Source organism: Peromyscus leucopus, chromosome X (genome assembly GCF_004664715.2).
Source record: "Peromyscus leucopus breed LL Stock chromosome X, UCI_PerLeu_2.1, whole genome shotgun sequence".
NCBI classification, from domain to species: domain Eukaryota; kingdom Metazoa; phylum Chordata; class Mammalia; order Rodentia; family Cricetidae; genus Peromyscus; species Peromyscus leucopus.
The window spans coordinates 87,766,864-87,778,867 of NC_051083.1; the positions used below are offsets into that span (position 1 = coordinate 87,766,864).

General features: G+C 45.4%; 2 protein-coding genes across 4 annotated transcripts in view; both read right to left on the minus strand.

The window, feature by feature from the left end:
* Positions 1-258: 258 nt before the first annotated feature.
* On the minus strand, positions 259-4,383 carry Timm8a (translocase of inner mitochondrial membrane 8A). Its single transcript, XM_028875033.2, has 2 exons — positions 3,949-4,383; positions 259-1,289 (listed from the first exon to the last, which is right to left on the minus strand). Exons 1-2 carry the CDS (start codon positions 4,078-4,080, stop codon positions 1,128-1,130), a joined length of 294 nt encoding a protein of 97 aa, XP_028730866.1. The 5' UTR covers positions 4,081-4,383; the 3' UTR covers positions 259-1,127.
* Positions 4,384-4,933: 550 nt separating this feature from the next.
* Btk (Bruton tyrosine kinase) overlaps positions 4,934-12,004 on the minus strand; it is a 41,266-nt gene continuing 34,195 nt past the window's right edge. For all 3 annotated transcript variants that reach the window (XM_037198907.1, XM_028875034.2, XM_028875035.2), the window contains exons 16-19: positions 10,081-10,145; positions 7,684-7,802; positions 6,578-6,735; positions 4,934-5,417 (exon numbers count right to left, since the gene is read on the minus strand). In XM_037198907.1, the coding sequence (XP_037054802.1) occupies positions 5,346-5,417; positions 6,578-6,735; positions 7,684-7,802; positions 10,081-10,145 (414 nt within the window). In that variant the 3' untranslated portion in view covers positions 4,934-5,345. The remainder of the gene's footprint in view (positions 5,418-6,577; positions 6,736-7,683; positions 7,803-10,080; positions 10,146-12,004) is intronic.

Here is a 12,004-nt window from a genome sequence, read left to right on the forward strand (position 1 = left end):
TCATGGATTTGTATTAAGCAGTTTTCCTTTAGGTCTACACTCCAGTCCATGAGGATTTAAAAACAAGAGGGGAATTCAATATAAGCTCTTCTATCAGAGACCATTGTTTTCCCTTCTCATCTCATCTGAAAGTACTTTCTTCTCACAAAACGTCAGGGACCTCTAGGAGAGACTAACTACATTTCTGTCTTGAAATGCGCCCACATGAAATCTGAGTTGCAGATAAAAACCCAAAATAGAAAGCCTCACCATCACAAGTTGATCTTGCCGAGCTTTTATTTCAGTGACCGAAAGAAAGAATACAGTAATGGAATTTATGACTGACATCAGGCATGCACCTCTACCTGAAACTGTTGTTAGTTTCTGACTGGCCTAAATCATTAGCATCTCTTTAGGCACATCTGTGAAGGTTTTGTATCCTGATATACAGAGTAGGTGAACTTCCTCCTGTGGCAGTCTGGTAGTACGAATTATGCTCATGAGCTAGATTCCTTTATAACTAACTAAAGCCCTCTAGATTCTCAGGCTGCCCGTTCTACCTTGAGACCATATTTTCAATTTGATATTTAAGTGAATCACAGTATAGGGGAGAAAGACAATCTAAAAGGCTGGATTATATCAACACCCATAGAATTTGTTCAGCTCTGACAGCCGAACTTGTAAAGATAAGAAAGCTCATGGTTCAACAGTGCCAGGTTATTTCGCCACTGTTACTCTTTCTGACACGAAGATCTCCCTAACAAATCAGAAATGAATCCATACAAATAGAGATTTACCCTATGTGGTCCCACTATCAAATTATAGAGAGCACTTCCACTATCAAAATCATATAAAGCAGTTAAGGGACCTTGAGAAAGCAGAGTCCCATATACAGTAATATGCATCTCATAATTTCATTTATCTGTCAATTATTTTCACATGATTAGCTTTAAAAACACAACCAAATACACATGACTCTCAACTCCCATACATAAAAATTGGTCTTTGTTCGTTCTCAGGTGACAAGACGTCCCAAGATGATAAAAAAATTGGGAGCCAATCCCCCCCGCCCCATAGCCATTTCTTCAACCATCCCATCAACAGCTCTTCATTTCTTGAACTACTTCTCCAAAGAGGTAATGCTGAGATCAGTCAGAAAGGCTTTCTGAGAAGACTGGTTTGGACTTCTGGGTCTGTTCCAGTCGATTTAAGATGAATTGGCTTGTGTCAATGAAGCGTTCAACACAGTTCACAAAACAGGCCTCAGCCCGACTGTCCAACTTTGGCCCAGGCTTATCCATGCACTTCTCCTGTTCAGAATAAGACACAGAATCACAAAGGGAACTTGCAAACAAAAGCCTTTTGCTTACAGGAGTAATTTCACCTAAACCATCTGATTTGCTAATACATTTGGACCTGTGTTTTCTCTTACCCAGAACACCTAGACTTAAAGTTGCATAGCAGCCGGGCAGTGGTGGCGCACGCCTTTAATCCCAGCACTTGGGAGGCAGAGCCAGGCGGATCTCTGTGAGTTCGAGGCCAGCCTGGGCTACCAAGTGAGTCCCAGGAAAGGCGCAAAGCTACACAGAGAAACCCTGTCTCAAAAAAACAAAACAAAAAAAATTGCATAGCATGTGTGTATCTATACATATGTGATGTAACTAGAAGACTGAGGAGAGAAAGAGATTATAAGGGAAGCAAGAAATCCACGTTAAGAACACATATGCCATGATGAAGCCCCTGCCTTTTTACTAAAAAATTAATATAAAAATTTTCACATTTAGCATCTTACCAATTGTCAAACAATTGGACACAGGTTTACATTACATTTTGCAACAAGTCAATGGAAAACACCATTATCAATCCTCATTTTTAGCAGTGGAAACTCTGGCAGAGTATGCTCAAAGTCAATGGGCCAGAAAATGGCACACCTTGGATATAACAGAGTGAGAAAAGAGGCGAAAAAAAAAATACAAGTGAAATAACCTTTTTCAGGCGGTGGTGGCGGCACACACCTTATCTCAGCACCTGAGAGGCAGAGGGATCTGAGTTTGAGGCCGGCCCTGGAGAAACTGTTTGGAAAAACAAAACAACCAGTTAGATACCCTAAAACCAATCAACAAAGAAAATCTATGAAGCGACATTCTTTAAGCCTATTTCTTTAAGACAGAGTAGTTTGTCTTGTGAGACAGGGTCTCACTATGTAGGCCTAGGTGGCTGGAACTCTCTGTGTAGGCCAAGCCGGCTGGGAAGTTCAGATCCTTTTGTCTTTGCTTCCCAAGTTCTGGGACTGCACCATCCTACCCAACACGTACCAAAGGTTCTTGTATCCCCTCAGGAGGAGTAGGAAACTAGAGTTCACAGATTTTAAAAAACACACTGACAATTTCATACACGTATATACATATGAAGTGCATGTATATGATACAATTTGATCACATTCCCCATTTACCTCTCAATCCCCTCTACTTCCCAACAAGTCATCTCCCTAGTGTACGCCCTTTCTTTATGATCCGCTGAGTTTTGGGTTTCTTGCATGAGCACACAAGGTTCTTCTATGGGAGCATGAGAAACTTCAGTTGGCTGTACCACTGGAAGAAAATGAATTCTTCCTCTCCTAGTTCATTATTCTTAAAGCAGTCATTAACCACACTACTTCCCACCCAAACATGACCAGAGACTTTTTTAAAAAAGAAAAAGAAGCTGGGCACAGTGGCGCATGCCTTTGATCCCAGCACTCTAGAGGCAGAGGCAGGCGGATCTCTGTGACCGGGACAGCCAAGGCTGCCACACAGAGAAACATTGTTTCAAACACACACACACAAAGAAAAAAAAAGAAAAAAGAAAAAGAAAGAATAAAGAAAAAGAACCTAGCATATTTTGGTGGTGAATACCTTTAATCCCACCAATCAGGAGGCAGAGGCAGGAAAAAGATCTCTATAAATTTCAGGCCAGCCAAAAGTAAATAGCAAAGCCCTATCTCAAAAGAAACAATTTTTAAAAAAAGAATCATAAAAAGCTGGAGGCAGGAAAACCATTTTCAAGGTCACTTTCGGCTATTCTCAGCTATCCATTCAGTATGAGGTTAGCTTGGAATACAGGAAAACTTTTCTCAAAAACAAACAAAAAAATCAAAACAAAGAATTGAAGCCCTCTGATCCAAGGCAATCCAGAATTAATCCAGCAATCCATAAGTTTACAGGAAAAGGACCAAGTAAATCAATGTCTGTATTATAGTTAGAAACCTTTGTAATAAATTTCGTTCATGACTCTCTTGCTTTATACACAAGACTTAGAGTCTCTCTAATTCCAACGAATAATATCCCTGGCCTCTAAATTCTTTAAGTTTTTATGTCACAGGCGGGCGGGCAGTGTGCTTGTCCTTGGCAACCAGAACACTTTGATCTCAGCTACAAACAAATGCCTTCTGCCCTCTGCCAAAGTCCCCTCACTGAGCCGACTCAATTTCTCAACCTTCAGACCTTAATGTCTTGGTATTACACAACTCACCGTGATGGCAAGCAAATAAATGTGTATGTTGGGAGAGATTATGCCACTTTTATACTTAATGAGTTGGAGCCGCTTGTCTTTTCATCAGGAGGGGTTATAACTGGGTAATCTAGGTAAATCCGGAGGAGTCCAGAAATAAATCATGGGCTCTCTGGGATTCGGGCACCCTAAGATTCCAGGACTGGGACTTCTGATCAGTCTTAAAGGCCAGCACTACAGCTTCAACCTCAGGTGTCTCCGAGTGCTGGGTGGGACAGAGGTGTGAGCCTGTGACTCCCAACCCTCTCTCTGCACCTACGGTCTTCCAGAGAAGTTCAGACTCGGCCTAAGGAATCTGAGAACCCAGAGTGCAGTCAAGACCACCCACTCTGAAGTTCCCGGCATCCTAGCAAGTCCCATGGGGGCAAGGGCACAGGGAAAGTAGGCGCAGCACCCAGATCCAAGCCCAGGGATCCTCACCCAGCAAAGTTCCGTCATCTGGTGCACCAGCTGCTGGAAGCGCTGCTTCTGCGTCTCCACCTCGATGAAATGCTGCAACTGCGGGTCCACGGCGCCCAAACCCGCGCCCGAAGACGACGAGGACGAATCCATCCCGGCGCGACCACGCGGGCCGAGGCGAGCACAGAACCGACTTGCCGACCTTCACGTGTCTGGGTGACGGAACCGGAACCACAACCTCCCTCCTCCACCCCCCAGCGCGCACCGCCCTGCCCCGCCTTGGGGACCGCCCTGTGAGCTCACTGCGTCGGCGCGGGACAGGCGGCCAGGCCGGCTCTGCCTGCTCCCCGCAGGCCACCGAGCTCCGCTGTCTCCGCGGGGGGTCGGGGGGGGGAAGATCCGCTCCCTGCCGCACCCCAGCGGCAGCGCCCGGCCGTGGCCTGGAGCGCCGCGGCGCCGTGGGAGCGGAGATTCAAAAAGAAAAGACTAGTAGAAAGGAAAAGAGGAAGTTACTTCACACCACGTGGTCCAGTGGAGGGCCGGCCCTGCAACCCCGCCCTGCCCACTTCCAAATTGGCCCGCGCTTTCTCAGCCTTGGCTTTGCCCCCAGCCAGAACTCTTCTGCGAATGAACTGGCTACCCTGGACCCCTGGGTCCAGTTCTTTGATGGGGTTTTTTCTCTTGATGTAGAGAAATGAGGATCTGGCTGAGTTTGTACCTAACTAAGATCCATTCAAATGATACTGTATGTCTACTGTGTGCCAAGCACGGTGGAAGGCTTGTGGGTTCCTCTACAATTAAGAGGCGGGCTTTAACAGGAGAAAGAGGGGTGAAATGTGGATTCGGTCGAGTTCTAGATTAGGAATACGCCAAGCTAATAACACACGGTGTTCTGCAAGTCTCAAATAGATTAGGAATATGCCAAACTAATAACACACGATTTTCTGCAATTCTCAAACAGGGAGCTTCAGGGAGGCTGTGTAATGAATTAAAAATAGTAGATAACTTCACTCTTTCCAATAATTTTATTTTTATCAAAACAATCCATCCCTCCCATTCTAATGGCACCATTCCAGTCTGTCCTGCCCCCACACTCTTAACACTTACCCAACAAGCTGTTCGACATCTAGTGGAGCTAATTTCATCTTTCCCTCCCCCAAAATGTTCCCATCCCAAATTCAGTCTGTTAGGAGTCTGGAAGTTACGGGCAATACCAGGCACAGAAATTCCTCGGCCTTTTCTCAGAAGCATTATGCCGGGGACTGAAAGAAGAAAGGCATTCCTGGATATACAGGGGCCTTTATGTATTCAGTAGGAGCATGGAAGGCTACAGAGCCCGTGAGCCTGGGAGCCCTCAGAAAAAGTGGAATTAGGACTTGTAGGAGAGAGGAGTAGGTCCACGAAGCTTATCAGCCAGTTCAGGATTCTTCATCCATGACATCTAGAATGTTACTCAAGAGAATTTTGAAACTAGGACGTTCATCTGCTTTCTAAAACCAAAGAAAACAGACAAGTGTTACAGTGTAGAAACCAGAATCCACAAAGAAGCCAGTAGTAAATTACAAAGTATTAGGCTTATTAACTATGTACTAAAAACCTAGCCACATATCTTCTTGATAACACACAAAGAAGAAAAATGAAAAAGCAGGTCTCCATAAAGTCCTTGTGTGCTTTTCATCTTTAGCAACTCAAGTTATTTTTTATAATTTATTTTCATTTTATGTGCATTGGTGTTTTGCCTGCATGTATGTCTGTGTGAGGGTGTCGGATCCTTGGAACTGGAGTTACAAGCAGTTTTGAGCTGCTGTGTAGGTGCTGAGAATTGAACCCTGGTCCTCTGAAAGAACAGACAGTGCTCTTAACCACTGAGGCATCTCTCCAGCCCATAATGCTAGTAACTTTTGCCTTATCCCTTGCATCTCTTTCCAGAAATCAGGCAAGGACTTCCTATCCCCACTTCCACCTGGCTGTTATACAAACTTTTTTTTTTTTTAGGATTACTCTTTTTTTTTAATCTGTTTCTACATGGTGGCTCACAACTGTCCATAACTCCAGTTCCAGGGGACCTGATGCCTTCTTGTGGCTTCTACGGGCAGCAGGTATGAATGTGGTGCACAGATATGCATACAAGCAAAATACCCATACACGAAGAAGAATCAATAATTTAAAAATATTTTAGAATCAAAACCCAAAAACCAAAGCAGACAAACAAAAACTACTTTAGTCCCTTCTAAGCGACAGAGTTTTTAAAGCCTCATTTAAACCCTCAACCAGAAAAGGTTGGCAGCTAGTAAAGTGGAAGGAGAGCCCCCAGATAATGATTACAGACTTTGCAATGTCCGTTGTCTTACCTGCGTGCCTTTGGTAGACGGTATGGTCCTACAACCCAACCACCACCACCCCGCCCCGCCCACTCTTAAAGCTGATATAGGTACTAGGGTCTGGTCTGCTAATGATACTCTAGTGAAGAGTAGGGTGGGCGTGGAAAAGCCATCAGAGGATTCGGATTCAGGCCAGAGTAAGAAAGCACATGCAGCTGCAAGTCTGTGCCCAGCTGACAAGTGACCATGGAGAGAGGGGACTGGCCAGCTCAATGAGAAAGTAAGGAAATTCCAGGGAACCGTTTGAGAGCGACCACTGCAACACTCACCTCATGCCAGCAGCTGTACATGATGGTATACACCCTCTCTGATGCCAGATGAGGCCTGTAGAGACGCAAGCCTTGAGCAATGTGTTCTGCCGTTTCACTGTTAGTAAATCTCTCATATGGCATCTTCCCCAGGGAGTAAATTTCCCACATTAAAACCCCTAGAAGATAAAAAAGGAGAGAGAGAGAGAGAGAGAGAGAGAGAGAGAGAGAGAGAGAGAGAGAGAAGTGTATTCAGTCTTTTTTTTTGGGGGGGGATACTTGGGGCCCAATCCTTCCAGATGAAGCCTAAAGATTAGAAGAAGCTGATTTCTCCCCCTGTGGATTTTGCATTTTGTTCAGACAACGGCCATGGTCCTGGCTGAGCTGATGGTTATCAGAGCTGCACTATGCTGGACCATTAGTTCCCCTAGAAGAGACGCTGTGTCTTGTTTGTCTCGGTAGCTTTGAGGTCTGGCAGAATGCCTAGTACATGATCAGTATTCAGAAGCCATTGAATAATGAATGGTTTGTTTCCCAGGATATAGTGTAAGTTCTAAGAAAACACAGATTATGTCCAGTTTGCGGGGGCTGTCCTCAGAAACCCCTATGGTTCCTGACACATAAGAAGCCCCCAAGGATCAGATGAGTGATAATGGGAATGCAAATTTGAACTGTCCTGTTATGTTCTTCTCTGAGCTGTATAATCTATATTCTCTCTTCTCCTCACCAATGTGTGTGTGTGTGTGTGTGTGTGCGCGCGCGCGCGCTCATCTACACCACAGCATACAGTGGAGGTCAGATAACAACCATGGGTGTTGATCTACACCTTCCACCTTGTTAGAGACAGGGGGCTGGCTCCCTTGCTGTTTTTCAGGTAGATTCTACGGGCTATCTGGCCCTTGAGTTACTTGTGATCCTCCAGCCTCTGCCTCCTGTCGGCCGGTAGGGGCACAGTGGATTGCAGCTAACAGCTGTATTCACTACTGCTTCCAGTTTTTATTTGGTTCTGGGGATCTGAAGTGGGTTCTGGGGATCTGAACTCGAGTGGTAAGGCTTGCATGAGAAGCAGTTTGGCTTACCCACGGAGCCATCTCCGCACCCTAACCTGTATGTTGGCATCTACTTACCAAAAGCCCAAATGTCAGATTTGCTGCTGAACTTGCTGTACATAAGCACTTCCGGTGGAGACCATCGGACTGGGAATTTGGAGCCTACCGAGCTGGTGTATTCATCATCCAGGACATACCTGCAAGGGAGTCAAGACTTGTTGCCCTTAAGATTTAGACAGCTTGATATGTGCGCGGGTCTTCTCAGCCCACCCATGAGGGAGGGCTGCACAAAGACACATTTCCATGCTTTCTCAAAAGTTTCTGCGGGCCAGCCAATGCAGTCTACAAATGTTACTTTTAACAAAACTTCCGTTTTGATTTCTTTTTCTTTAGAAAAGTATTCATTTGTCCTCTGTGTGGTTGAACCCAGAGCCTTGCCTATACCAGGCTAGTACCCTACTAGTGATACTCACTTCTGGCCCTTTTTTATACTTTTTTTTTTAATGAATGAGACGATGTATCACTAAATTACCCAAGCTGGCCATGAACTTTTTTATTTTTATTTTTATTTTTTTTTAGTTTTTTTTATTTTTGAGACAGGTTTCTCTGTGTTCCCTGGCTGTCCTGGAATTCACGCTGTAGACCAGGCTGGCCTTGAACTCACAGAGCTCCACCTGCCTCTGCCCCCTAGTGCTGGGATTAAAGACATGCACCACCACTGCCCAGTTAATTGTGAGCCATAGGGGGAATCTGGGTTTGAACCCAGGTCCTCTAGAAGAGCAGCCAGTGATCTTAACCACTGAACCACCTCTCCAGCCCCTTGAACTTTCAATCACGACACTACTTGATCCTCCAGAGTAGCTGGGATTACAGGCCTGCACCATCAGGCTCTGCTTCCATCCTGACTTCTGATTTAGCTTTCCTGATCCACAATATGGTTACAGTCAAAATAAACAGAAAAAAAATCCCTAATAAGGGCTTCTGTCCTCTTCTCTCCTCCACCTTTTTCTTTCTCTACATTTCTTCTTCTCCTTTTCTTTCATTCTGCAGTAGCCAATAAGGGTTAGACCCAGAAAGGAGTAATGGAAGAAAGTCAGCAGGCTGAATAGCAAGCTAAGAAATTGGGGAAACAGGAGAAGGATGGAGAGGGGGAGGAAGGTGGGGAGGAAGAAGAGGAAAGGCGAAGAGGGATACAACAGCGAAGGAAAGGATGAACGGGGGTAGTAGTGCATGCCTGGAGTCCCAGGACTGCAGAGGTGGAGTCTGGTGGGGGCCCCAAGGCCCTCGCACCCACAGAGCACTACGGAAAACAGGAATGTTAAACACACAGGGGCCTCTTCTCAACCGAGGAGATAAAATACCCGTTTTTCTGTCCGGAAGGCTGGGAGTGGATTTTGTTAACAAACTGGAGACTTTGTTGCTATCTGTGGAGGCAGACCTCACCCACCTTTTGCTATAGAGGCAGACCTCATTCAAATGCCCCAGAATGATTCTCCCAGACTCTTCCCTCCCTAGACCATTATCCATCCTTAGGGGGGATGTCACATGTACTTTATGACCTGATGACCTCTATGCTACCAGAGACCACACTAGTTTCTAGGCCTTTTAGCTATAGAACACCCCCTCATGGTCACACGTACTTTGTAAAGGAGTTCCTATGTAGCTTTATCGTGCACCTGGAACTGGGCTGATGGTTGCCTGGAAGCCTTTACCCAAGTTGTAGTGTTTTAAACATGTTGACAGTGAACTGCTGGGCATTAGACTCCCCAAAGTGATCCAGGCTGACGAAGTCAATCTGCACCAGGTTTTCAATCTCATCCCTTGGAAGGTTCACTTCCCTGCCCAGATACCTGCAGGGTGCCCCTCATGAGTCAAGACACTAAGGCAGGGTAATGTGGGAGGATAGCTGTGAGTTCCAGACCAGCCTGGGCTACACAGTGAGTTCCAGGTCAGCCTGGGCTACACTAAAAAGATAAGAAATATAACCCCCCCCAAAGAGAGAGAGAGAGAGAGAGAGAGAGAGAGAGAGAGAGAGAGAGAGAGAGAGAGAGAGAGAAATAAGTGAACTAAATGATTCAGAATACCTAGAGGTTAGAAGATACTATAATAAGAACAGAAAGTCCAGGCATGGTGGTGCATGCCTTTAACCCCACCTGGTCTACATAGCGAGCTCCAGGATAGCCAGACCTACATAGAGAGACCCTGTCTCAAAAACCAAAAACACCAAAAGGAGACCAGAACAAGAAAACAGAGATTCAAAATTATGCCGTGCCCCTCCCTGTTAGTTCTCTGTTGTTTTCCCATTTCAAGTGGATGAGAAAGTCAGATGTGGTAGCAATCAATACCTGTAACCCCAGCAGTGCAGAATCTGAGGCAAGATAGAATGCTCATGAGTTTGAGGCCACCATGAAGTATATAGCACAGTCATTTTTCCAAAATAAATCATACATAGGAAGACGAAAAAGGCACACTCACCTCGACAGGCCGAAGTCGGACACTTTCACAACTCCTTGATCGTTTACCAAGCAGTTTCGAGCTGCCTGCAGTACAATAGACACCATTGAGACTGAGGCACCCTTGGCCCCCAGGTAAAGACATGAAGCTTCTGCCTAGCAGCAAAATGAAACTGGGAAAACTCGTGGCCTTCAGCTAAAGGCACCTTCCACCTAATAGGAGTTATTTGATGCTACAGAGGTGTGTGTGCCTGCGTGCGTGCGTGCATGCGTGTGTGTGTGTGTGTGTGTGTGTGTGTGTGTGTGTGTGTGTGTGTGTAGTTTTACATGTATGTGTGTGCATGTGGAGGACAGAAATTGATATCAGGTATCTTCCTTGATCACTTGCTACTTTATTTCTTGAGACAGCATCACTGAACCTAGAGCTCACTGATTGGGCTAGGCTGGCCAATGAGCTCCAGGCATCTGCCTGTCTCTGCCCAAAACCCTAGTGCTGGGATGACAGATGTGTGCTGCCATACCTGACTTTTTTATATGGGTGCTAAGGATCTGAACTTGGCTCTTTTTTCTTACTCTGAAGGCACTTTACCAACAAAACTATCTCCCTTGCCCTTAATTTTGTGGGGTTTTTTTGTTTGTTTGTTTGTTTGTTTAGAGAGAGGATCTTATTCTGTACTCCAGGCTGACCTAGAACTCACTATGTAGCTCAGGCTGGTCTCAAACTCATGGAATCTTCCTGTCTCGGTCTCGAACGTGCTGAGATTATGAGGGTGAAGCAGTTACTTGACTGATCCTGAGAAATTTTGCTGCATTTCCATCACATGGAGAGCAAGCAACCTGTTATGCATTCCTGAATAAAGCCTGCAGAACAATTTCATTCACTCGGACCACTCCACTTCATTGAACTGCTAAGAGAATCCAGAAGGAACACTGGGCAAGTTTGTTTTGTTTTCTTCCTTTCTGGCAGGGAGACGAGGGCAATTTGAGTCTCCATCTGGCTAAAAGAAACAGATGTACAAACTGATGCCTCCAGGGGCTAAGAAAGCAAGCAAAGAGTGATGTGGAGTAGGTGGAGACGGCAGGAAGTGTTGCACACAGGCCTGCTATGAAGGGGAGAGTTGCATCCCAGCGCCAGGTAACTATTAGCATGGACAGTGAGATTGTGGGTCCTGACTTCTCAGGTGGTCTAGATTTTCAAGAGAAACTGGAAAGTACAGTTGTTTTTTAATGTAGAATGCTCCTCTTTAAGTATTATAGTATGTTAATTATAATAAAAGAGTCTTAAAAACCACAAGAGAGGGCTGGAGAGATGGCTCATCTGTTAAGAGCAGTGGATGCTCCTCCAGAGGTCTTGAGTTCAATTCCCAGCAACCACGTGATGGCTCACAATCATCTGTGATGAGATATGGTGCCCTCTTCTGGCAGCAGGCATAAATGCAGACAGAACACTACATAATAAATAAATCTTTTAAAAAATGAGAGAGCAGGAGATGTGGCCAGTTGGTGGTAACGCTAAGCACAAAGTCCTGGGTTCAATTCCCAGCACTGCATAAACCCGGTGTGGTGATGCACACCTATAATCCTAGTACTTGGGAGTGGAGAGAGAAAGTTCAGAAGTCCAAAGCCAGCCTAGTCTACATGTAACCCTGTCTCAAAAATAAAATAGAATAGAGTAGAAAGAAAAGAAAAAGTGGATCAAAGTGGATCCATGGGTCCTGTTTGTGACTCTGATGTAAATGACTCAAATGGTGACTTTGTACCAGGAGCAGTCCCCCTGGGAAACACAGGATTGCTCCTCTTCTCAAGGTCTAGAATGGGTAGTGTTTGCTCATAAGTGACAGGGACTCGGGGTAAGTGGCAGGCCTGTTGGAATTGAGGCTGGCGACAACTGATGGGCTCAACCCTGGGGCAGATGCTCACTTAATGTGCAATATTTTCTAGAGAAA